General features: G+C 46.4%; 1 protein-coding gene across 2 annotated transcripts; it reads left to right on the forward strand.

Annotated features, from left to right (window-relative positions):
- The first annotated feature begins 7,663 nt into the window (after positions 1–7,663).
- Positions 7,664–26,413, forward strand: LOC117442855 (ETS domain-containing protein Elk-3-like). 2 transcript variants are annotated; one of them, XM_034078813.2, is made up of 6 exons: positions 7,664–7,869; positions 8,831–8,996; positions 18,274–18,501; positions 18,610–19,308; positions 20,534–20,656; positions 23,254–26,413. In XM_034078813.2, exons 3-6 carry the CDS (start codon positions 18,295–18,297, stop codon positions 23,347–23,349), a joined length of 1,125 nt encoding a protein of 374 aa, XP_033934704.1. In that variant the 5' UTR covers positions 7,664–7,869; positions 8,831–8,996; positions 18,274–18,294; the 3' UTR covers positions 23,350–26,413. The 2 variants fall into 2 exon arrangements, with proteins under 2 accessions (XP_033934704.1, XP_033934705.1); XM_034078814.2 differs by lacking the exon at positions 8,831–8,996.
- Positions 26,414–26,695: the final 282 nt, after the last annotated feature.

Genomic DNA, 26,695 nt, shown 5'->3' on the forward strand with positions numbered 1-26,695 from the left:
CTTATCTGTATTATTGTGTTGTATTGTTGGAGAAGCCTGTGACCTAAGATTTTCAACGACATAATTACTCTATGTTAGTTTGACAATAAAGAACCTTGAACCTTGAACATGGGTGGTGGGTCCATTTCAAGAGTTAAATGGCTTTGGTTATGTTAGCTGCGTTGTCACTAACACAGAAAGCCACTTTATTTTCAATGTCCCACTCTTTTGCCACTCTTAGCAGTTCCACTGCCAAGTTTTCTGAAGTGTGTCTGTCGCTAAACTCAAAACAGTCCAGAAGACAGGCCACCGTTTTATAATTTTCTATAAAGTGACAGACTTGAAAGAGGTGGTGGTTCTTGATGTCCAGTGGTAAGGCAAACTGCAGTAGCTTCCTTAACCCTGGCCTGCAGTGAAGCACGTTCTCTATCATAAAGTCTCGGAAAGATTTTTGAGAGAGTGTGTTCCTGCTTGGAGGAACATACATTGGATTGAGAGCCTGTGGGAAGCTTCAGAATCCCTTGTCCTCCACAATGGAAAACGGTTGGAAATCATTTTGGCCAATTCTTCATCCACTATGTTCTGTCTAGCTGGGGTCATTGCCTTTGATATAAATCGGCTTATTGAGCTCTGTGTATCTGTTGGTCTTTGGATACCTGATACATGGGGGGTAGATCCTGTAGCTGCAGCAACAACAGGTGGAGTAGACGCACTGGCAGAAGCAGGCAGTCTGTTGGCAGCCTGCAGATAGCCGCACTGCCTCATGGGTCCACGAACAGTCTTCTATTAATGGCTCAGTTAGTTCACAGTGTCCACTGTCTCCCTCTCTGGCAATTTCCCCTGCTTTGGATGTTCCTGCCCCAATCCCTGGTCCTCTGTCAGAGTCACTGTCTGCCCATCCTGGTCCACAGCAGTGTCCGACTGCCAATGGGGGGCTTGCCTCTGGGAGTCTTTAGACCAGTGTGTCGTCTGATTGAGTCCATGACACAACTTGAGTCTGTTCTAGGGGTTGATTCAGGCCCCGGTGCTGTTATGGAGAAATTGGGGTGGCATAGTATTGACATTTTGTTTTATTGTTATTTTATGAATAATGTAATTTTTTTTTTCTTGTGACAAAGTAGTAAAATATATTTAATTACTTTAATTAGTCGTACTTTTTACATGGTAATATCAAGATTCACAAAGAACTAGAATTTCTTAAGTAACATTTTAAATGTATACAGCTTTTATTCATGTAATACATTTACAGTGTGGGAGGAGTAAGTTTTAATATATATTTACTCATACTATTTAAATGATTTATAATCACTGCTCATAAACCTTAAAATACTAAGTAAATGTTAATCTAAAACCATAGTAGCTGTTTGAATCCGCGCATGCGTCTTGACAAGACAAGATACCCGCGTTTTTGGACGACGGTTCAGTTGGGTTTGCAGTTGCACATTTGAAGGCTGTCGGAGGAGCTTATTGTCTCTCTGTTTAAGACTTATGATAATATATGTGTCTGTGTGCATAATAGCCTGATTCTTGTTTGCTTTAACCATGTTAACGTTTCTGTGCATTAGTTCACAAATTTGAGAGATTATGTTTTAGATATGTTACGTGCTGTTAGCTAGCTAACCTTAACTGTAATTTACCAGATAATTAAAAAAAACCTCACATGCATCTAAAGAAGGTTCCACGTTTTATTTCACGTCTATAAAACTAAGGGCATACCAGTTGGAATAGCATTGTCAAAAGCAGAGGAGAGGAAAAGTAATGTTAGCTGTGTTAGCGTTAGCCGCAGTTTTCCAAAATTAGCTTTGTCATCCTGTCAGTTTATGATTACAATGGATTTTTTTTAAACATGAAAAAAAATATGTACAGAAACCAAAGAGGTTACAGTGCTTGCATTATGTCAAATACGCCAATCTATTGTGTTGTATAGATATATTAGCTACTGAAATTAGCATGCTAACTGACTAGCCCTGGCATCAGCCGAGGCGCCAGGATTTCAATTGTGGGTGGGCCAATGTAATTTCGGCTGGGCCTGTTCTAATAGATGTTTCTCGTTAACAAAAATGTAATAAAAATAAATGCCTGCATATCATTGTAGGTAACTGTGTAATGCATATTTCCTAAAACATTTTCACTTATGAGAAGCTTAAATATTATTTAAATGATTAAGCGGCACGCCGCAATGAGTGCAAATAAATGTTATACTGCATGTTATTTAGTTTTGGTTCACAATACATTGATACGTTTAGAAACAAAGAGCATACAACGGCAGAATACGGAATAATGAGCGAACACCTGATGTGTGTCTGTGTGGTTAGACCGCAGCGTGCTGTCCTTTAGCAGATCTAGCGAAGTGAGCGGCCGTGTGTAAATGGCACTGGTTCTCTGACGCAGCACTTTTCAGAGGCTGCAGATTTATCATAGAGAGGCGAAGTCCCTCCCTTTCCGGGAGCCTCCATGGGACCCCGGAAGCGTAAAATTATACATTGAAGTCAATGGAGAGAGAAAGGTTATCTTTTGATCCCGTTTGAATTGTGCCACGAATGACACATATGATGTTTGTCAATTTAAAAGAATATTTTGCAAGTCAAAAAAATTAAAATGTGTCGTAAAACTGTGAAGTTACACATTTTTTTGTGTGAAACCGCTCAGTGAACTACAGGTCTCTGGTCTCGCACAATACGCGTCACCATCACAAAGATGGCCGTCACGTTAGCAAATTTCACCTGTTTGTTGAGAGCTGTACATACACGAAAGGGGAGTTATTCGGTTCTGTAAGAGCAGTGGGACCGGCTTTACAAGATGTTGGTGAGTAATATGAGTGCAATGTGTAACGTTAATGTCAGCTAGCTAGCATTAGCTAACAAGGTACACTAACGTGTTTTGTTTCAGTAACTAGTTTTCTCCTTTAGAACTTCGTGGTCTGTGTGTGCTGTGGATAACATTAGTGTTCACAAGAACAAGGTACACTCCCGTGTTTTGTTTTAGTTGCTCTTCAGATTGAAGCGGCCAGTTTTATATCGACTATACTGTATGTGTGATCTCCTTTTACATCTCGTTGTGTCATTTGAGTTTATTTGCTGTGTGTAGATTCAAGGGTTTTGGTTATCTTGTCAATTTGTTTGGTTATCTAGGCACAGCTGTGTGTGACTCCCTCGGGTACACTGGTATGTGTTTTCCTAATGTAGAGAGCATTGATTAATTAATAAACTACACACTGAGTCTAGATCCTGACCAAATCCTTTTTTATTGTTGATCAAATGTTTTTCAAAAATGTATTCATACACATTTAGAAAAATACAATGTACAATCACAACCAGTACAACACACATTACAAAAAATACAGAAAAAACAAACAATAACAACAATCAGACAAGAGGACAAAACTATGGAAAAATAACCCCTCCCACCCCCAGATCCGGACCATCCTTGTATTATTGCTCATTCAATCTATTATAGCATGCTAACAAACATGGTACTTTCTTTATTTGTACAGATCTGCATGGGAGACGATGGCGCGATGCAGAGCGCTGTCTGTGATTGTGCACGGGGGATGTACAAATGCAGCCACGCTGCAGCATTGGCAATATGTGCCATGTGGCAGATCAGCTCCACAGATGTTGAGTGCCAGTGGAGGAAGCCTGGCACTTCCAAAGTAGTCCAGCCGGTGTCTCAACTTTACCAACAGTGAGAGGAGACATACAACCCACTGGCCAGAGACATCGCCACTCAGGATGTAGACTGGTTCAGGTCTGCACTGAGGGGCACACAGTGTGGCATGGCATGGCTTTTGTGTCACCTGAGCCAGAGCCGCGGCCTCAACATCAGGCCATTGTCACCGTGCCGGAGCTGGTGAAGGGGGTCAGGTGCTTGAGGCAATTCTTGCCTCAATGCGACTGAGCAGAGACCAGCAAGCTGCCATCCAGACAGCCACCGGAGGACAGCAGACAAAGTGGCAGTTACACAGGCGGGGCAGGTTGACAGCCAGCAAGTTTGGTTCTGTGCTGCGGTCGGGACTTTCATCCACTCCATGCGCGTCCCTCATGAAGAGGGTGCTCGGGGGGTACAACTTGGACGGAGTCATGGCTGTCAACTGGGGAGTTGTAAACGAGGCCGAAGGGGTGAAGGCTTTTGTGCAGGCCTCTCAGGAGACAGTGTTCGAGTCTGGTCTCTTTGTGAGTGAGTCGGTGTTTTGGGAGCATCCCCCGATGGACTTGTGCAGCCATCTGCCCTGCTGGAGGTGAAGTGTCCACCATCATTATATAGGATATATATATATATATATTTGTATACATATCTGTAAATTGTATAATTTTATTTGATTTAAAAGTATTTTTGATCTCTGTCTATAAACACAAACTGAGTAAGATTGACAATAAAGTTGACTTTGAAAAATATATATATTCTTTATGAAAATAGTTGACTGTTGGAGAAATGAATCCAAATGAAACGTTGGACTGAACTACAACTACGCCTTTAAATCTCTACGGACTGTTCTTCAGTGGGATGGCAAGTTCCTATCTTTAAACATTTAATAGTTTTTTCTCAGAACAGATTTGATTTTCTGAAGTTAATTTAACTTAACCATGTAAGGTCATTATTAAAAAGGTACAATCAATTTGTTTAGGGTTGAATAAAATAATGATAAACATTTCATTTGGATAATTTACTGACAGAATAAGAAACTCAATAATGCTCTACTCACCTGTTCCTTTTTATAAAGTGAAACAGTTGAAACGATAGATTTTAGTAAACTTAAAAACAACCTTCTCCAAAAGCTATCAAGGAATATACCGAATACTTGTTTTAGAACTTTATTACATATTTTTATATAAATAGTTTGAGTGATCCATAATTGACAGAAGCTTGTGTTTACACTGACCTGTCACTCATATATTAATGTATTTGTAACTTCTTTAAACCACTACCTCACTCATTTCTTTCATTCATCACGGTTCAGTAAACTAAGTGACACATGAACCAGTTTAATCATTATAATAACGTAGAATTGAAACTGTAGGTGGCTCTTAAAAGAGCCATTGTGTTTGGGTGTGCTGGTCTCAGGTCAGTTTAAGCCCTCTCTCCGCGGATGCAGCGGGCCAGCTGGATGTCCTTGGGCATGATGGTGACCCTCTTTGCTTGGTTCATCTTACTGGGGGGCAGCTACATGGATGTCGGTGCAGTCCACAGTCATTGTGCAGTTGAAGGCAGAATGAATGTATTATCGACTCCGAATGAATCACAACTTCATGTCATACAATACATTGACTTTATTTGTAATTGTGTAAAAACATATGAGCATTGATTAGCAAGCAGGACCTGCAGGAGCAGAGCACGGGGATGGATGGAGCTGGGAAGAGAGAAGAATAAAGAAAACAGATCAACTTCATTATCGGATATTAAAAATTCAATTTCAAAACAAGTTGCCGCTCCTACAGTTTTCTAGTGTGTAAAGATGATTTCACTTGACCTATGCAAAATATCACACTCAATACATGTGTGTCTCTGGGGGGTGCATTGTGCCTTTGATGTATATAAATAATTTACCATAACCAAATACTATTACGTACAGTGGAAATCAGGTTGCCAGAGCAGGTCAGTGTGCATGTTCCTCAGGGTCTCAGCAGTTACAGGTGAGGGAAAGGAAATAAAAGAGAAAAAGGTCAGTAACAACACTTTAAAGTAACAACACTTTGAATAATTATCTCTTTTAATAATGTTCTATCAGTAATCACTCAACTACTGTCTTTCCAACAAACAGATTGACTCACTATCATCACAATGAAACACGTCCAGAAGAATGGACCACAGATGGAAATTAGCTATTAGCTATAATCTTGCATATTGCATCTCTTCTCTTTGCTGAGATTAATGTTTTTGTATGCATGGTCCTTCTATAAATAAATAAATACATGTCATGCAAAGCTGCCTGCCTGCCTTCCTTCCTTCGACTCTCCCTGAACTGCCTGATCTTTTAATGTTCAATGTTAACCATTTGAGCAGATAGCATTAAGTAGAAAAGATCGCAGATGCTAATCTGCCGTTAGCCTACCTCCCGCCCCCTTAGCACCTGGCGATAGGCTCCTCTTCAAATGTTTCACAAAATACTTAACATCATGACTACTCTTACTGTTTAACATTTGGGTTCACTTCATGTTAAGGCTAATACAAATGACAAGGCTAAGTAATGTGATGCTAACTAACGTGCTCGCTACTAGCTATGTAGCTAGCTTGACTGTGTTCCATGCACAACATGTGTATTACCTGATATGTTTGGTCCAACGACTCCTGGTCCTTTCATCAGACGGGAAGCAATAGAACGAGCTATGATCTATAAGTATGATCACTTATGTGATTACAACCTGGTACAAAGCACACAGGCATCTGTAGCATAACATATAATACAATAATAATATAAGTATAAGCATAATATATAATCTTATATCTTAATAATATATTAATATAATAATAATATAATAAGTATAAGCATAATATATAATCTTATATCTTAATATATTAATATAATAATATATTAATATACCAATAATATATAATGTATATATATATATGTATAATATACCAATATTACCCTTAATATATAACATAACATATAATACATGCACAGCTATCAAGCATAGACAGTATATTTAGCCAGCATGGAATGTAGCATAACAATAGCATTCATAAATGGAGGAATAATTTAGTAAATTCAAGAAATTTACTTATTTATTAACTTTATTATTTCATTTCATTTTATTAGAAGATGTGTGCAAAAAGAGATGGAAGACTCTGAGGGACAGGTTCCGCAAGGAGAAGAATATGGAGAAGGAGGCAAAAAGAAGCGGGGCAGGGTCTGCAGGGGGGTTCAAGCCCTGGCGTTTCATGGCAGTGATGGGTTTTTAACCCCATTCATCATAGACCGTGAGACGTCCAGCAATGTCCCCCGGCAGACCCTGCCTCCATCCAGCCTGGTGGCAGAGGAAGAGAGCCAGGTATGAGCTTTCATGGTTCTGGCTCTTGGGCTTTGTGAAAGCGGCTGCTTACAGATTGTTTGCATGCAGTTATTATAATGTTAATGTTGTCGGTTAATAGTGATTTAATTGTTGACAAAATAAAGTGTAATTGTATTGTCTTTTAGTTGTGTGATTTGTGCTCAATGTATATTAAATGCATAGATTACATTTATTAGGTAACATTTTTCAAAAGTAAATGAGTAACAATTACATAATTAAAGTGAGTAATATAACTTCAAACAAATGAGTAATTTAACATTTTAAACTGAAAAAATATGATAAAATCTACTTATTTACTTCATAACAGTAACTATTACAGATATATAATATTTACTTAATAATTTGATAACAGTGATGTTCCTGTCCATGAAGAAAATAATTAGACTTTACTTAATTAGTGTAACTTCAACATTATTAAGTAACATTTACTTAATATTTTCACCAATGTTACTTCTGGTGATAAGTACATTTGACTTGATACTGGAAAGTAAGTTCTACTTGATATTACAGCAGTAAAATATACTTAGAAAAAGTAAGTGCAAATATATGTGTGTGTGTGTGTGTGTGTAGGAACATGAACCCCTCCCGGAGCGCAGGAAGAGGGTGACGTCAGTTGTCATTTGGCTCCGCACTGTGTTTGAGTGTGTGTGTGTGTGTGTGTGTGTGTGTGTGTGTGTGTGTGTGTGTGTGTTTACACAGACGGGAATACTGAGCCAAAGGAAGTGCGCCAGTTCTCGGTCTGCGCGTCCTCACTTCCTGCTCTGAGTTGGACAGAAAGGAGCTGCGGACCGCAGCAGCATGGAGCCCCTCACACACACGCCGCTGTAGACTCACACACACATCCCAGACGGACAGAGGTGCGGCGGCCGTCCACAGCAGGGTAGGTACAAGTTTCGATTTACTTTAAAACTTTTTCTAAGTTTATAGGGACGCAAGAAAACTGCAATGAGCTTTTATGATATTTGCTCAAACCTGCATGGTTTCAGATATTAACTGTATAACTGAAATCCACATTGAAGCTGCCCGTAACATGTTAAATCTGTGCGTAATAAGCGTAGAAGCTGTGCATAAAGGTGGTCGCCGTATGCGTTCTCTGCTTAGGCACATATTACAAATGCTTTTAGTTGCAACTTTCCAAAATAAAGTAATACAAGAGGTTACTGTACGAGCTGTTATGGACACATTTGCCATGGCTCCTCTAAAATCTAGTTGTAGACTTTCTGGGTTGTCTGGACCTCGCAGACTAATTGCCATGCACTTCCGGATTGAAGCTGGCAGCAGACAACATCTTGAAAATGAGTCACTGGTGCAAAACAAAGAACCGTTTCAGTTCCCGTAGAACTCCCCCCCCCCCCCACACGTCTGATTCATTCCTGATCAGATCATTATAACTGTAGAAGGTGAGCACAGATCAAACACAGTCTGACATCATTCATAGAGGAATTCTCCATATCGTGTGTGTGTGTGTGTGTGTGTGTGTGTGTGTGTGTGTGTGTGTGTGTGTGTGTGTGTGTGTGTGTGTGTGTGTGTGTGTGTGTGTGTGTGTGTGTGTGTGTGTGTGTGTGTGTGTGTGTGTGTGTGTGTGTGTGTTTGTGTCTGTCTTTGTGAAAGTGTGTATGTTGAGATGTTGCTCAAAGTAAACTTCAGCATCCACTTAGAGTTAAAAATAATATCTTAATACAAAAACATAGGTGTGTGTGTGTGTGTGTGTGTGTGTGTGTGTGTGTGTGTGTGTGTGTGTGTGTGTGTGTGTGTGTGTGTGTGTGTGTGTGTGTGTGTGTGTGTGTGTGTGTGTGTGTGTGTGTGTGTGTGTGTGTGTGTGTGTGCGTGGTGGTTCCCAGTGACAGGACGTCTACCTCCTGCAGGGGGAAGGCCTTTCCCCGGGAAGACGCCCCTGGAGCTGAATGACAGGAAGTCCTCGTTTAGACAGACAGCACTGCTCCCCTCACTTAACACACACACCCATGCAGGAAAAGGAAGCGGTGGAGGTTGTGTGTGTTTGTGACGGTGGGTCATTGTTTGCACCACACACACTTTCCCCTCTCTGCTGGGTGCTATCCTGTTAGAATGACAGAGAGAGAAAGGAGGATTTTCACATTTGATTATAATATAAAATATAAATCGCTTCATGTTCTCCAATGCTTCTCGTCTTCTGAGGCTAATGGTTGCCATGGGGATATTCACATACTGACAAATTAAATTTGTTTCTGATTACTTATTTGTTGTTTGTCTTTTGGCAATAAGTAGTTTGTACTTGCTTCTAATAAAGGAAGATTGAATGAATGAAATCAAAGTGATGGAGAGGGAGACAGGGTGGCGGAGAGAGAAACAGACACACACATCACCACATTTTAATTAAAAAAAGATACAAATAATAATAATAACAATAATAATTTTAATTAAAAAAAATGAACGAGTCTGAGTCTGAGCTCATATGCAAGATATAGATTCAATATTTAGTTCACATATTACAGTGAGAAAAATGTTGGGGTTGTTTACATGCTTCGATGAATAGTCGATTCTGATTCGTTGATCACAACATTATAGTCTGTTTTTATGCACATCGTTCATTTAGGGGTGCAATGAAATGATTTTAAATGATTTATTGTGTCCAAGTATTGATTAATGTAGCATAAGTATAAGAGACACAACATATTGAGTCCTGCATCAAACGTCTATTTAGTTTTGCAATAATACCCTGCTTGCTGTACCTCATGCGTTACATGTGTGTGAGTGGCTTCAGTGTGTGGCTGTGAGGAAGTGGAAAACATGGCAGCAGTGTTTCTTAAAATGTCTTCCATGGCGTATGAATAGCAATTGAGAAACCAAAGAGTATTGGCAATATACTTTATTGGTATTACCAGAGCAGAGGGACACCAGCAGAACAGTAACAGCCGGATGACGTGCAGGCAAGCGAACCAGAGGACAGCAGGCAAGGCAGGATAGTCCAAGGACAGGCAGGTCAGGGATCAGGCAGAGCAGGCAGGTCGGGGACAGGCAGAGCAGGCAGGTCGGGGACAGGCAGAGCAGGCAGGTCGGGGACAGGCAGAGCAGGCAGGTCGGGGACAGGCAGAGCAGGCAGGTCGGGGACAGGCAGAGCAGGCAGGTCGGGGACAGGCAGAGCAGGCAGGTCGGGGACAGGCAGAGCAGGCAGGTCGGGGACAGGCAGGCTCGGAACCGGGTAGGCAATCTGATGACAAACGCGTGAAAGACTAGCATGAAGGCAAAGTAGGATCTGGCAACGGGTGAGTGTCTGGTGAGGGGTTAAAGACTGGCAGTGACTAATGGGCGCAGAGAGAAAGAGAGTGAGCAGACACGTGGGGGTGAACAGGTGAGAGGTGAATGGAACACTACTGGTGAAAGATGGAGCAGACTGTGACACCCTTAACAGTCTAAGATGAAATCGTTTTAAATTTTAAAAACATTTAAATACCATGTAAATAGATATAAAGTACCTTTCAGTTACTTTATATTATTCTGCAACAATTTACTTGACATGTCTTGCAAGACTGAACTCATTGAATGTAAAGTGTATAGCTGCATTAATCAGCAATAATAACAATGATAGAAGTGCTGCGAACAGACGAAGCAGTAGATGGTTATCACCTAGCAACATGCCTCCAGATGCATGTTAATGATATGTTTGCACACATTTGAAACAACAGGGAGTTCACTAGCAGGAACCACGCCACAACAAGGTGATGTTTGTAAGTTTATTGAAGTAACATGTGAATGATATGAGGGGGGTGAAGAGATGATCTGGGAGGACGAGCTGTGGTCCGTGCAGTGGGAGACTCAGAGTGGGGGTTCCGTCTCCGGCATGATCTGCGTGGGCTGATTACGGGCCCCCCAGACGATACCTGGGATTTAAGGTGTTAGTATACGCAGTATATAAACATGCACCGTTTGAATATAGATGGTGACGGGCAGAGGATGTTGGGATGAGGGATGTTGGGATGTAGGGATGAAGGGATGAGGGAGGGAGGGATGTAGGGATGTAGGGATGAGGGATGTTGGGATGTAGGGATGTTGGGATGAGGGGATGTAGGGATGAGGGATGTTGGGATGTAGGGATGAGGGATGTTGGGATGTAGGGATGTTGGGATGAGGGATGTTGGGATGTAGGGATGAGGGGATGTAGGGATGTTGGGATGAGGGATGTTGGGATGTAGGGATGTTGAGGGAGGGAAGAAGGGATGGGTGGATGTATCGCTCGGTGTGAGTCGGAAGGGGAACTGTATGGGTAGAAAGGGAGAGGGAGGGTGGGTTGAAAGGATGGAGACGAGCAGTGGCCGGAAGTTTTGCCGGATATAAATAGGGGTGGTTGTGGTTCGAGGCGGAGTTTTAGGCGTGGCCATGCTCCTGAACCTATGTTAACATTTTAACCTCATTTCACTAGCAGGAACCACGCCACAACAAGGTGATGTTTGTAAGTTTATTGAAGTAACATGTGAATGATATGAGGGGGGTGAAGAGATGATCTGGGAGGACGAGCTGTGGTCCGTGCAGTGGGAGACTCAGAGTGGGGGTTCCGTCTCCGGCATGATCTGCGTGGGCTGATTACGGGCCCCCAAAAGAGTCGGATTAAAGCAGCTGACTTAAGCGTGTGCGTGTCTGAGATCATTAAGATTGTTGTGGATGTAAGCGTGATACGCTTGGGATGACGAGCGGCCGAGGGCCTGGATGGTTGTATACGGGATGCCCGGTCTAGCTGCTGTGGACGCTGCGCCAATGCGGGAGGAATGGCTCGAATAATATTCTGAGCATATCCCCAAAGTGAGCGACACGTTTGTGGAAGTGTTTCTGGAACCAGAAACATGTGGCCGTTTTCCCTGTTTCGGTGAGAGAGAGTGGGTGTTGAGGCGTTGCGTATGCATCGTATCTTGCGCTGAAGTATTTGGTTAGTGGCTCGTATGGCTGGGATACGAGTTCAGGCGGAAGATGTGGATGGGGAAAGAAATTCCCAGCTGATCCGTTTTATTCCGGAGTGTGAATATGAGAGTCGTTTGCTGTGGAGGGCTAACGGCTGCCGTTTCGTGCATCTGTCTGCCTGTAAGTAGTTTGACAAGAGGAGAGTGATGCGCTGTACTTTCTCTGAGGATAGAGAAGCCCGGAAAGACATTGAGTCCAGGGTGATGCCTAGAAACTCAATGGAGGTTGTAGGCCCTGAGCCTAAGCATGCTAAGGCTGGGTGGGCAGGGGGCTCCGCATAATTGGCAAGGGAGGGATGCGCGTGCTGCGAAGATGCTGCAGTAACGCTCGGAGTCTGGAGCACCCCGGTATGTTCCCTGGTTGAGCGGGTTGATAATAAATAATAATAATAATCCTTATATTTATTATAGCGCTTTATCAACGACTCTCAAAGCGCTTTACAAATACACTGCACGTACAGATCATACATACATGTAATGGTCATCTGATGCGGCCGGCGGCTTGGCTAGCGAAGTTTATTTTATTATTTGTATTATTTATTTATTTTTCTGAGAGAGAGACCGGAGCGTCTGCTCACGGCGAGGGTCAGAGAGAGAGAGACCGGAGTGTCTGCTCGCTGCGAGGGTCAGAGAGGGAGAGACCGGAGCCTCTGCTCACTGCGAGGGTCAGAGAGAGAGAGACCGGAGCATCTGCTCACTGCGAGGGTCAGAGAGAGAGAGACCGGAGCGTCTGCTCACGGCGAGAGTCGGAGTGAGAGAGACCGGAGCATCTGCTCACTGCGAGGGTCAGAGAGAGAGAGACCGGAGTGTCTGCTCGCTGCGAGGGTCAGAGAGGGAGAGACCGGAGCCTCTGCTCACTGCGAGGGTCAGAGAGAGAGACCGGAGCATCTGCTCACTGCGAGGGTCAGAGAGAGAGACCGGAGCGTCTACCCACTGCGAGGGTCAGAGAGATAGACCGGAGCGTCTGCTCACTGCGAGGGTCAGAGAGAGACCGGAGCATCTGCTCACTGCGAGGGTCAGAGAGAGAGACCGGAGCGTCTACCCACTGCGAGGGTCAGAGAGATAGACCGGAGCGTCTGCTCACTGCGAGGGTCAGAGAGAGAGACCGGAGCATCTGCTCACTGCGAGGGTCAGAGAGAGAGAGACCGGAGTGTCTGCTCGCTGCGAGGGTCAGAGAGGGAGAGACCGGAGCCTCTGCTCACTGCGAGGGTCAGAGAGAGAGACCGGAGCATCTGCTCACTGCGAGGGTCAGAGAGAGAGACCGGAGCGTCTACCCACTGCGAGGGTCAGAGAGATAGACCGGAGCGTCTGCTCACTGCGAGGGTCAGAGAGAGAGACCGGAGCATCTGCTCACTGCGAGGGTCAGAGAGAGACCGGAGCATCTGCTCACTGCGAGGGTCAGAGAGAGAGACCGGAGCGTCTGTTCACTGCGAGGGTCAGAGAGAGAGACCGGAGCTTCTGCTCACTGCGAGGGTCAGAGAGAGAGAGACAGGAACGTCTACTCACTGCGAGGGTCAGAGCGAGAGAGACCGGAGCGTCTGCTCGCTGCGAGGGTCGAGAGAGAGAGACCGGAGCGTCTGCTCACTGCGAGGGTCGAGAGAGAGAGAGACCGGAGCCTCTGCTCACTGCGAGGGTCGAGAGAGAGAGACCGGAGCGTCTGCTCACTGCGAGGGTCGAGAGAGAGAGACCGGAGCGTCTGCTCACTGCGAGGGTCGAGAGAGAGACCGGAGCGTCTGCTCACTGCGAGGGTCGAGAGAGAGAGACAGGAGCGTCTGCTCACTGCGAGGGTCAGAGAGAGACCAGAGCCTCTGCTCACTGCGAGGGTCGAGAGAGAGACCGGAGCGTCTGCTCACTGCGAGGGTCGAGAGAGAGAGAGACCGGAGCCTCTGCTCACTGCGAGGGTCGAGAGAGAGAGAGACCGGAACGTCTACTCACTGCGAGGGTCGAGAGAGAGAGACCGGAGCCTCTGCTCACTGCGGGGGTCGAGAGAGAGACCGGAGCCTCTGCTCACTGCGAGGGTCGAGAGAGAGAGACCGGAACGTCTACTCACTGCGAGGGTCGAGAGAGAGAGAGAGACCGGAGCCTCTGCTCACTGCGAGGGTCAGAGAGAGACCGGAGCATCTGCTCACTGCGAGGGTCAGAGAGAGACCGGAGCATCTGCTCACTGCGAGGGTCAGAGAGAGAGACCGGAGCGTCTGTTCACTGCGAGGGTCAGAGAGAGAGACCGGAGCTTCTGCTCACTGCGAGGGTCAGAGAGAGAGAGACAGGAACGTCTACTCACTGCGAGGGTCAAAGCGAGAGAGACCGGAGTGTCTGCTCGCTGCGAGGGTCGAGGGAGAGAGACCGGAGCGTCTGCTCACTGCGAGGGTCGCGAGAGAGAGAGACCGGAGCCTCTGCTCACTGCGAGGGTCGAGAGAGAGAGACCGGAGCGTCTGCTCACTGCGAGGGTCGAGAGAGAGAGACCGGAGCGTCTGCTCACTGCGAGGGTCGAGAGAGAGAGACCGGAGCGTCTGCTCACTGCGAGGGTCGAGAGAGAGACCGGAGCGTCTGCTCACTGCGAGGGTCGAGAGAGAGAGACAGGAGCGTCTGCTCACTGCGAGGGTCAGAGAGAGAGAGAGACCGGAGCCTCTGCTCACTGCGAGGGTCGAGAGAGAGACCGGAGCGTCTGCTCACTGCGAGGGTCGAGAGAGAGAGAGACCGGAGCCTCTGCTCACTGCGAGGGTCGAGAGAGAGAGAGAGACCGGAACGTCTGCTCACTGCGAGGGTCGAGAGAGAGACCGGAGCCTCTGCTCACTGCGAGGGTCGAGAGAGAGAGACCGGAACGTCTACTCACTGCGAGGGTCGAGAGAGAGAGAGACCGGAGCCTCTGCTCACTGCGAGGGTCGAGAGAGAGAGAGACCGGAGCCTCTGCTCACTGCGAGGGTCAGAGAGAGAGACCGGAGCCTCTGCTCACTGCGAGGGTCGAGAGAGAGACCGGAGCCTCTGCTCACTGCGAGGGTCGAGAGAGAGAGACCGGAGCCTCTGCTCACTGTGAGGGTCGAGAGAGAGAGACCGGAACGTCTACTCACTGCGAGGGTCGAGAGAGAGAGACCGGAACGTCTACTCACTGCGAGGGTCGAGAGAGAGAGAGACCGGCGCCTCTGCTCACTGCGAGGGTCAGAGAGAGAGACCGGAGCATCTGCTCACTGCGAGGGTCAGAGAGAGAGACCGGAGCTTCTGCTCACTGCGAGGGTCGAGAGAGAGAGAGACCGGAGCGTCTGCTCACTGCGAGGGTCAGAGAGAGAGACCGGAGCCTCTGCTCACTGCGAGGGTCGAGAGAGAGACCGGAGCGTCTGCTCACTGCGAGGGTCGAGAGAGAGAGAGACCGGAGCCTCTGCTCACTGCGAGGGTCAGAGAGAGAGACCGGAGCCTCTGCTCACTGCGGGGGTCGAGAGAGAGAGACCGGAGCCTCTGCTCACTGCGAGGGTCGAGAGAGAGAGACCGGAACGTCTGCTCACTGCGAGGGTCGAGAGAGAGAGAGACCGGAGCCTCTGCTCACTGCGAGGATCGAGAGAGAGAGACCGGAGCCTCTGCTCACTGCGAGGGTCGAGAGAGAGAGAGACCGGAGCCTCTGCTCACTGCGAGGGTCGAGAGAGAGAGAGACCGGAGCCTCTGCTCACTGCGAGGGTCGAGAGAGAGAGAGACCGGAGCCTCTGCTCACTGCGAGGGTCAGAGAGAGAGACCGGAGCCTCTGCTCACTGCGAGGGTCGAGAGAGAGAGACCGGAGCCTCTGCTCACTGCGAGGGTCGAGAGAGAGAGACCGGAGCCTCTGCTCACTGCGAGGGTCGAGAGAGAGAGACCGGAGCCTCTGCTCACTGCGAGGGTCGAGAGAGAGACCGGAGCGTTGGCTCACTGCGAGGGTCGAGTGAGAGAGACCGGAGCCTCTACTCACTGCGAGGGTCGAGAGAGAGAGACCGGAGCCTCTACTCACTGCGAGGGTCGAGAGAGAGAGAGACCGGAGCGTCTGCTCACTGCGGGGGTCGAGAGAGAGAGACCGGAGCCTCTGCTCACTGCGGGGGTCGAGAGAGAGAGAGACCGGAGCCTCTGCTCACTGCGAGGGTCGAGAGAGAGAGAGAGCGGAGCGTCTGCTCTCTGTGAGGGTCGAGAGAGAGAGACCGGAGCGTTTGCTCACTGCGAGGGTCGAGAGAGAGAGACCGGAGCGTCTGCTCACTGCGAGGGTCAGAGAGAGGGAGACCGGAGCGTCTGCTCACTGGGTGAGGCGCTGTTCCTACGGGGTTAGCTGCTAGAGGAGGAAGGTAAGCGGAAGCTGGGTTGCTGTGGATTGCTGAAGGTAGGAAAGAAGAAGGGATGGAGGGATGAAGGGATGTATGTGCAAGGGGATTTTTGTGAAGCCTGTGAGCAGGTACAGAGGGCAATACGACCTGGCCCCCACCAGGGGGTGCTGGTGAGTCGGGCTGTGTCCGTGGAGGAGGACGGCGGCCTGTGACGTCACGACCCGTGGTGCGCGCGCCGCACGGTGGTTGGCTCTGGAGCAGGAAGAGCTGTGTGTGTCGTTGCTCTTGCCGTTGTGCTGCTGTAGGCTTTGTAGAGATTGAACAGTCTAGCCTTGTTGTCGTTTCGGCGAAAGTGGATGCCGTTTTCTCTGAGGAAACGTTGGAGTTGAGTGAATGTCCACCTCCGTAGTTCAGGCTCCGTTTCGGAGCGCGGCTCCGTCCGAGAGGCGTGTCGCGTGCGCCGCCGCGAGTGGCTGCTAATGAGGCAGGCTGCCGGTGGTGGGGAGATTGGAGCTGGCTGTGCCTAACTTGTGGCCCCGGTTGTTTGCCCTCGCTGGCGGAGTAGACGAAGCCTGGGACCTGTCTGGAGTTGGAGGTGTCTCGTTGGGGGAGCTTGAGTGGGAGCTGTGGCGGCTGGTGTGTGGAACACTGATTGCCGAGCGCACGCGGCTCCGTTCGGATGCTTGGCTTAGATCCAACTGCTGAAACGTGGATGGCGGGTAGCCGATGTCGAAGAGATCTTCGTCTGACTCTGGTGAGTTGATCAGCAGTTCGGGATCCATGGTAAGTTGAATGTTCTGGTGGTAGAGTGTAGCTTGTTTGAACCGTGATGAAGCGCGGCGTGAATCACGGTCTGGCTGTCAGTCCTTGAAAGGATGGAGACGAGCAGTGGCCGGAAGTTTTGCCGGATATAAATAGGGGTGGTTGTGGTTCGAGGCGGAGTTTTAGGCGTGGCCATGCTCCTGAACCTATGTTAACATTTTAACCTCATTAATGTAACCTCCTGATGTAATGTAACTGTTCAAAGAGTGCTCAAACTTCACGTGTGCTAACAGGCCAATATAAAATATTTGTGCTGTAAAGTTAGACCCTCCAGAAAAACGCGGGCAAAGATCCTCGATTATGCGATCAAACATGCGGGTTTATGTGATTTTATGCGGTGAAATTGCGGGAAGTTGCAAAATATGCGGAAAGTTGCGAAATATGCAGAAAAAGTCAATATTGGGCTGTCTTATTTATTTATTCTCTTTCACACACAACCTGCCACTAACGTTAATCCCCTTTACTATTCAATTAAACACATTCAATGTGTATTTATTGTAAAAGCAATTGGGCTATTTTAATCACTCTCACAAACACACACACACACACACACACACACACACACACACACACACACACACACACACACTTCTCCGCCTCATTCTGTTTTCATTTACTCGTTCGTTATCTGACCAGCTTCAATCTTGTAGGCTACTCATCTCGTTTCTTGTAGCCCTCTAAAGGGTTTTGGAGGTCGATGCCTCGGTGAACGTGAGTTGTTTGGCTTTCTTGTCCGCAGCAGCAGAAAGCATTTTCGAATGTTTGAATGAATCAAAGTGGGTCGTCACCGTCGATGTTCTCTTATGCTCCAACACACAGTTGCACGGGGTGCAGAATAGTTTCCCCCCACTTTCGTGCAAGACATCGGGGAACTGCTTTGCCCGGTCTTTAGCAGAGATGTTCGTCGGTAAATGAGATGGATTAGATTTTTTCATCGTGTGAGCTCCACACGTTCACTCTACGGTGTTGTTTACCTTCTGTGATGCGCGAGCTGATGACGTCGCGCATCATCATCACTTCACGTCAAGATGAGTTAACTTTTTTTTTCAACTTTGTGTGGAAAAATGCGGGGATTATGCGGCCTTTTGAAAAATATGCGGCTTTTTAAAAATCTGCGCCATTTTGCTGATTATGCGGAAAATTCTGCGATCGCAGAATCGCGTTTTTCTGGAGGGTCTATAAAGTATTGCATCTTGTTCACTACAGAATGGTTGCCTAGTGACTGTCCTCTCACTGAGTCTTGCCTCTCCTCTGCAGATCGCCAGTCTCTCCTCCGCCATGGAGAGCTCCATCACTCTCTGGCAGTTTCTGCTGCAGCTGCTCATCGACCAGAGCCACCAGCATCTGATCTGCTGGACGTCCAGCGACGGAGAGTTCAAGCTGCTGAGGGCAGAGGAGGTGGCCAAGCTGTGGGGGCTGCGCAAGAGCAAGACCAACATGAACTATGACAAGCTGAGCCGAGCGCTGCGCTACTACTACGACAAAGTATGCACATGTTCAAATGATGGCATTGTTCTTGCTTTGGTGTGTTAGCATTGGGCCTTGAAACCCAACTGAAATTAAAGTTAGAAATCTTGTCTTGTTGCTCTGCAGAACATTATAAAGAAGGTGATCGGCCAGAAGTTTGTCTACAAGTTTGTGTCCTTCCCTGAGATCCTTAAGATGGACCCTGCAGCGGTGGAGTCAGGCCACAGTGAGGGAGGGGGGGGGGGGCTGTCAGAGCCTGAGGCTGAAGACGAGGATGGGAGGAACCAGTACCACCTCTCAAGTCTGTACTCCTCCTTCCCCGTCAGCTCCCTGCAGCCCCCCTCAGAACCTCATCGTCCCATCAAGACAGAACCCAGAGCCGATCGCCACCGCGACACCTCCTCTGTCATCAGATTCGTAACAAACCGTGGCCACTGCTCCCTACCCCCCACCCCACCCCCATCCTCAACTGAGACCTCTGATGTCTCCAGACCATCTCCTCGGCTGGCCCGCTCCTCCTCCTCCTGCTGCTCCTCCCCGCCACAGAGCCCCGCCCACACACAGTGGAAGGGGCGGAGCTCAGAGACTGATGAGTGCGAGCTGACGGCTCAGCCTCTGAACCTGTCCTCTGGGCAGAGGGAGAGAGTGAGCTTGCATGGTGCACCACTGCCAGAGAGGATTCGATTGGCCAATAGACGGAAACACAAAGGCTTGGAGATCTCTGCCTCCTCTCTCCTGCTGACAGGAAGTGACCTCGTCTCTATTGCTCTCAACAGCCCGGCGCTGCCTTCAGGCTCCCTGACCTCTGCCTTCCTTAGCACACAGGTAACAACATCACACAGAACATGCAGCACCAGACCATTCACACATAGCTGTCCTGCAATACAGGTGGATTGAGCAAAGACGAGAAGAACAAGACTAGGTAGGAAGATACATTTTGTGAATGAAGGAAGTTAAGCTTGTAGACAGGGAGGAGAGGGAAGGAGGTGAGCTGGAAGAAGAGAGGAGGTGAGGGAGCAGGAGGAGTTTTATAAGTAGAGCCCTATGTTCCTGAAGCCCCTGATTCACTGACAGAAACACACGGACATACCAAGTCTGTCCACATGCAGGAATTCAGCAGCTGATGTATAAATACAGATGGAGCAATGATGGCTTCTGAGTGTACACTATATAGTTAAAGGAAGCAAAAGTATATTCTAAATCAATCATTTCATTTCATTTCTGATGTTTGTTTGTGATGAAGTGTTAGCAAAGAGCTGTTGGTTGTTATCTACAGCCCCTTATTCACTTCCCCCAGAGGCCTGTACGAGAAGCAGGATGTGCGCTTAGCGAGGTGCCTACAGGGTTAACTCAGAGTTTAAGTCAGATAACACAAAGATATCCAGGGTCTGTTGGATTCTTCGTACAGGCCTCCGGACAGAAAGATCCCTGTAGTGATCCCTGTTCATCAGAAACCACTTCATGGTGACTACGGGGGCCTCGTTAGTCAAGCCGTGAGCTCTAGTTCAGAGATCAGTACACCATAAGCCAGCCCTGAGAAAGCAGCTGGAAGCAAACGAGACTCAAACTCCTGCTGAGTGGTCCAAACAAAGAAGAGTTGAGAAACTAAAATGACCTGAGAAAAACGGAACTGGCAAAGAATATTTCAGAAGCACAGCTTTTAAGAGAAAACGGATCCTCAAATGTATTTGTTAATATGTTTACTTTTGTAAAAGAAACATTTGAAGAGGATTTTGAGCTGAGAGGTGTCTGGCTGTTGTGATAGAACCAACCGTCGAATGTTTCCATAAAAGAACCAGACAGAAAACTAAATGGGCCTTAGCCAAATGTGAAGTGACAGAAGACAGACGAGACTGAAGAAAGTAGATCTCATGAGTTGTGCATGAGCAGAGCGTCTGCCCTGTTGGATCAGTCTGACTGAGGCCCGGTGGACTCCGGACTCGGAGCTGGGGAACTCCTCTCCGGACTTACTGCCAGAATAAACATTCATCTCAATCATGTCCATCCTGCTTTATTCATACTGTTTCCATTATGGCATTTGTCAATGCAGGCTCCGTCTGGTCTGCTGCTCACTTCGAGTTCTCTCCTGTCCAATATCCATTTGTGGTCTAGCCTGAGCCTGATGGGACCCCTCAGCCCTGCACAGCTACAGAGCCATGCCCCCCTCTTTCAGGTAAACACACACATACACACTCACACACATGTGGTATTGCTGCACACTTTGAGGTACTCATTGACGGCAGTGTAGCAAATGCAAGGGATTTTATTAGTGGGCAAAAGACTCACTCATCATCAATAGATGTTACAAGTAGAAATCAGGGGCGGTGAACACCCCCTGCTGAAGTTCATCCACTGCTACACACTTACTTGGCATCTTTCTGCAGTAGCTGATGGTAGCTAGCTGATGCTATGACATGTTAGCCAGCTGTAAATACTGTAGTGTGCTGTCAGTGTACTGACCCTAAACCTCACTTGGTCTCCTCAGTATTGGGGTGCAAAAGAACACTTGCAACATATTCACTAGAGGAAAAATATAAATATGTATAACTTATTAAGTTATTCTTGAAGTCAATGTTATTCTTGAAGTCAATGTTATTCTTGAAGTCAATGTTATTCTTGAAGTCAATGGGAAATTGAGAAATTCTTTAGTACAAGCTTAGCATCAATACATGTTACCTTTTATCGCAGAATGAATGTTAACTATGGTTTTATTGTGTGTTTACATAATTACATCAGTTGATATCACTTTTTCAAACACAAAACATGGAATACACACGTTACTCTGCTTTCATGTCAGGTTTCATGTCTAACTATCCTGTGGGAAAACAATCTAACCTTGCTTTAATTCAGGGGTGGGGAACCTCCGGCCCCCGGGCCGTATACGGCCCGCGAGACCATTTGGTACGGCCCTCGAGGTAATTTATAAACACACGCAAAAAAGAAAAAAAATTAAAGAAATCTAGACCGCAAAAAAACTGAAACAAGCGAGTGCTTGTTTTTCCTGGCCAAGGTCAGGGTCCTTGAACACAACACAAGCCTAACGTGGTCTGACAGGGATGCAGTTCTGACGGAGAGCACCAGAACGCGGCTCCGGGCCGGGACTTCACAAATTGCAGTACCCATAACGAGCCATACACATGCCGCAGTTTCTGCGTGTCTGTGTCTTTAGTTGAAAGCCCAGTGGCGATCTGTTCATCTGTCATACTGATCATACAGTCAATAACTGTGTTGTTATTAGCATCTGGTTAGCTAGCTATGCTAAGCTTTTTCTACCACCAGTGAGGTAAAGGCACATCTTTATATGATCATTATAGTTATAAAAACACAAGAAAATAAAGTAAACGGGTATAAAATACTATATGACAGTAAACAAAAGTTCTTATTAATAAACAAGAATACAGTTTGAAAGGGGAGTGATTTGTAAAATATCCATAAAGAAAAAGAACATCTGTTTACAGTTCTGTTTCATATGGGTGTTGAGAGATGTATCCATAGATCTCTTAATGTTGCTCTCAAAGTGCACCAGATTGGTGCTTTTAACTTCAATATTTAAAAAACAAATCTTCCCGGGCGAGCATGGGACCCCCCTAGAGAAGGTTAGCTCCCCCCCACTTAAATCATGTTCACATGGATAGGAAACTAAATACATTTGCACACATCTTGTGTCCATATCTTTCTGTTTTGGTGGTAATGCCACAACCGTGTATGCGTGCACGTGTATCATGGCAAGATATCTGGATTCAGAGGTTGCTTTTTCTTTGCACAGCATGAAAGACAGGCCAAATGAATGGGCTGTGATTTTAGTATTTTTAAGCAGAGGTCAATAATGTGTACGGCCCTCGGAGGATGTTGAAAACATTGAAATGGCCCTTGAGAGGAAAAAGGTTCCCCACCCCTGCTTTAATTGATTAACCTCTCAGAGAAAACACTGGCCTGCTGGTAATGGATACTAAATATTTGTATCTTTATGAACAGCAAATCCCTCTGTTCCAGCAGCAGGAACTTTAGTCACTTTACACGGCAGACTTACCTCAAAAGTGTTTTTTAAACAGTCGTGTGTCTGTAAGTGTGTGTGTGATTCACCGCGTGCCAGGGTTTCACAATAAGTCACAGATGTTTCCGTTCTAAAGTGGACAAAAAGAGGGGGCAACTTCCTGTTGGCTAGGGGGAGCGGACTGGTTGGTCAGGAACCTCTCCCATCAACACACACACACACTCGATGTTGGTGTTCTATCAGGTTTAAAGAGCATACGCTCCTGTGAAGCGTCAGCAGTCACACGAGAAGTGATGTGATACAACATTACTGTAAAACTAGGTAGTATTTTATAACTTGTGTAGTATTGTTAGTGGGACTACTTTATATCAAATAATAAGCTGTGTTGACTTTCTTTCTTTAGTGACTCAGGGATGTGGTTTCTGTAACTGTAATCTTCACTCTCTTCAAATGTCATATAAACATTCCTTTTCTCATCTCTAATAATTCATATATTACCAGTCAGCTCCACTTTGGTTTGTGTCTTTAGTGCAAAAGAATCTTTTAAAATGAAAAACCAGGTTTGTCCTCATTGGGTAGGCCTTTTTATTTATTTCAAATTAAGAACTGACTTTATATAAGTAATTCACCACTTTCTTCCTGCAAAGATTTAATAAAACACATGAAAGCCTGCAACCAATGTGGAACGATTGCAATATATTTGATACAGACACTGAATATTCCAGGATTCTCTTGTGTTGAATATCATCTGTTAACCTCTGATTCCATCCCTACAGTTCCCCTCACTGCTGAATGGACACGTCCCTCTGCCTTTACCCAGCGTGGACTCTCCCTCTCCTCTGCAGCTCTCCTACATTTCCCATCAGTCCTGATACCAGCTGGAGCTCGGAGAGTGAATTGGGCCTCATCCAACGTTAGCCGTCAAACATCAGCCTGAGATGCACTTCCCTCACTGATGACACACAAGCTTTACCCGGAAGCTTTTCTCCCTCACAAGAGTATTTGTATTAGACATGTCATTGTGTGCAGTGTGTACACTACATTTTTTTTTTTCATGCAAAGACATTTACCAGAGGTCAGACCTCGTCTCATTGTACTTGGTTTGAACTTCAGTGATACAGACGGGTTGCAATTGAACCAGTTAACCCTATGTATCCCCATGCCCTGCCTAATATCAATATCCTCACCAATGCCCTAAAGAAAAGAAAGATAGGTGGACCTTTATTGATTCAACTCAGTTTTCCACACGCACATGCATTTTCTGTTACACAGTTACATACAAATACACACAGTTATATTCGTCAAGTCCCGACAGACTGAACCACTGCCGCCCAACAGAGGTCGAAGGGATCTATATAATCTACAGACCCTAGTACATCTCATTTATTGTGTGATGCCACTGTGGGCAACAGTTTGAAGGCTTATGAAGTGACAGCCAGGTTTGGATAGATATGCTTCGCAAAGGAAAGGGCACAGAACAGGAAATAGTCTGCTTTATTCAGTCCAAATGTTGCAAAATATAAAATGAACTAATTAACATCTACAGTGGAGGAAATAAGTATTTGATCCCCTGCAGATTTTGTAAATGTACCGTTACGGCCCGTCCACACGGCGGCGTGCGTTGCCGCTTCAACGCTTCTGCCCATTCACTTTGAATGGGGTGACGTCACGATTCGCCGAACTGCATTGTGGGAGCAAAGCGTAGATTCTCTCGCGGTGCTCGCTGCAAAAGTAGAGCAATGTTCTACTTTTGCCGCCTCGACAGAGGCGTCAGCCAATCAAATCCCTCGTATGTAAATCTGACAGTACAAGCAGTAGCCAATCAAACCGGGTGTATGTTGGGAGAGCCGGACCGCAGTTATTTCCATATGTCAACAAAAGGAGGAGAAAATGATCGTGGCGGTAGGGAATCACCCGGTACTCTATGACCAGTCCCTCTCTACATACAGGGATACAAACCGGAGGAGCCAGGCATGGGGGGAGGGGCAGAGACAGTGGGGGAAACTGGTAGGTTTTCGCCTGTTTGGGGAGTTTATATTTATATATATATTGCTCGCATAAAGTCCCCGGGGTTTTTTGCTTTGTATGTCGGGGGCGGGAGATTCATGTGATTGGTCGTATAAACAGTGAGAGTAAGAATATCAAAAAGACAATCCAGAAACGTACATTATATAAAAGATAAAAATGTATTTGCATTAAACTGTGGGAAATAAGTATTTGATCCCCTTGCAGAACATGCGTTAGTGCTTGGTGGAGAAACCCTTGTTGGACGCACAGAGGTCAGACGCTTCTAGTCGGACTCCAGGTCTGTGCACATCTCAGGAAGGATGTTGGTCCACTCCTCTCTGAAGACCCTCTCCAAAGCCTTCAGGTTTTGAGGCTGATGCCGGGCATCTGGAAGCTTCAGCTCCCTCCACAGATCTTCTATGGGACTAAGGTCCAGAGACCGGCTCCATCACCTCAATGTGCTTCTTCTTTAGCCACTCCTGTGTTGCCTTGGCCGCATGTTCAGGGTCCTTGTCCTGCTGGAAGACCCCTCCACGACCCATTGCAGTGTCCTGGCTGAGGGAAGGAGGCTATCGGCCAAGACTGTACGGCCCCGTACATCCTCTCCTCGATGCAGGGAAGTCCCCCTGTCCCCTTAGCAGAGAAACCCCCAAAGCATAATGTCTCCACCTCCATGCTGACGGGGGGATGGTGTCCTGGGACTATAGTCAGCATCTCTTCCTCCAAACAGGGCGTGTCGAGTTGATGCCAAAGATCTCGAAGGTCTCATCTGACCACATCACCTTCTCCCAAGCCTTCTCTGAATCATTCAGATGTTCACTGTCACACTTCAGACGGGCCTCTCATGTTCTTCTTGAGCAGGGGGGCCTTCAGGCGCTGCAGGCTTTGATCCTTTATGGTGTAGTGTTACCAATAGTTTTCTTGGGGACCCAGCTGCCTTGAGATCAGTAACAAGTTCCTCCTGTGTAGTTCTTGGCTGACCCCTCACCGTTCTCATGACCATCAAACCCCACGGGCCAGACCTTGTGTGGAGCCCCAGACCGAGGGCGACTGATGCTCATTGTGTCTTTCTTCCACTTCTGAATAATGGCACCAACAGTTGTCTCCTCCTCACCGAGCTGCTCTCTGATGGTCTTGTAGCCAGTCCCAGCCTGGTGCAGGTCTACAGTCCCTGAGGTCCTTAGACAGCTCTTTGGTCTTGCCCATGGTGGAGAGGTTGGAATCTGATTGGTTGATTCGGTGGACAGGTGTCTTTTATACAAGTAACAAGTTGATATTAGGAGTACTTTTTTTAAAGGAAGACAACTTATTTAACCGGTCTGTGGGAGCCAGAATCCTTGTTTGTTGCAAGGGGATCAAATACTTATTTCCCACAGTTAAATGCAAATACATTTTTATCTTTTATATAATGTCAATTTCTGGATTTTCTTTTTGATATTCTTACTCTCACTGTTTATACACACCTACCATTACAATTATAGACTGTTCATTTATTTGTAAGTTGGCAAACTTACAAAGTCTGCAGGGGATCAAATACTTATTTCCTCCACTGTATGTCAAGATGTTCAAACAACAATGTGTAGTTTTACAAGTGACTGAATGTTGTTCAGTCACTTGACTTGGCTCCGGAGTCTTCCTTTTGTTTCTGTCTTGCTTTGACTTGACGCTGTGAACCTGTTTTTATCATGCTTGTTTCATGCAGTGAACTGTTCAGCCTTGTACCAGCTGTGCCTTCAATACTGTGTGACATATGTACAGTATTAAGCTTTACACCAGGTTGTAAAACATTCCAGGTTCAAATGCACAAAAGCCTTTTGTTCTTAAATGGATCCTGTTCTTTTCATAGAGTACTTAAGAGAAATGTATTCTCAGTGATTTGCTATTAAACTGTCAATGTTTTGGAATAAATGGAATTACTTTTCAGAATAACTATATTCATTATGATTGTTAATGCACACACAACTGCTGCATAGTCTGTATTTGGAAAATATATATTGATAAGAAATACTGCCATTTCCATGTCTGGTTCACACACGTGTTCAGACCTTTATATATACAGTCTATGGTTCAGACATCAGGTCAAGACTCATCTTCAGCTCATTAATACATTTGAAAACAGTTTTACAATGATACATATTTATTTATGTGCCCTTCCCTCAGCAATAGCCCTCAGTACTTTCCTCTATTCCACGTTACGATACCACGTGTTTG

This window comes from Pseudochaenichthys georgianus, unplaced genomic scaffold (assembly GCF_902827115.2).
Source record: "Pseudochaenichthys georgianus unplaced genomic scaffold, fPseGeo1.2 scaffold_491_arrow_ctg1, whole genome shotgun sequence".
Taxonomy (NCBI): domain Eukaryota; kingdom Metazoa; phylum Chordata; class Actinopteri; order Perciformes; family Channichthyidae; genus Pseudochaenichthys; species Pseudochaenichthys georgianus.

Excerpts from the sequence above, each read along its gene's own strand:
- LOC117442855 (XM_034078813.2), top strand. The coding sequence starts at position 18,295 with ATGGAGAGCTCCATCACTCTCTGGCAGTTTCTGCTGCAGCTGCTCATC. Across the intron at positions 19,309-20,533 it reads CTGCCTTCCTTAGCACACAG|GCTCCGTCTGGTCTGCTGCT; the intron begins GTAACAACATCA and ends TTGTCAATGCAG. Across the intron at positions 20,657-23,253 it reads GCCATGCCCCCCTCTTTCAG|TTCCCCTCACTGCTGAATGG; the intron begins GTAAACACACAC and ends CCATCCCTACAG.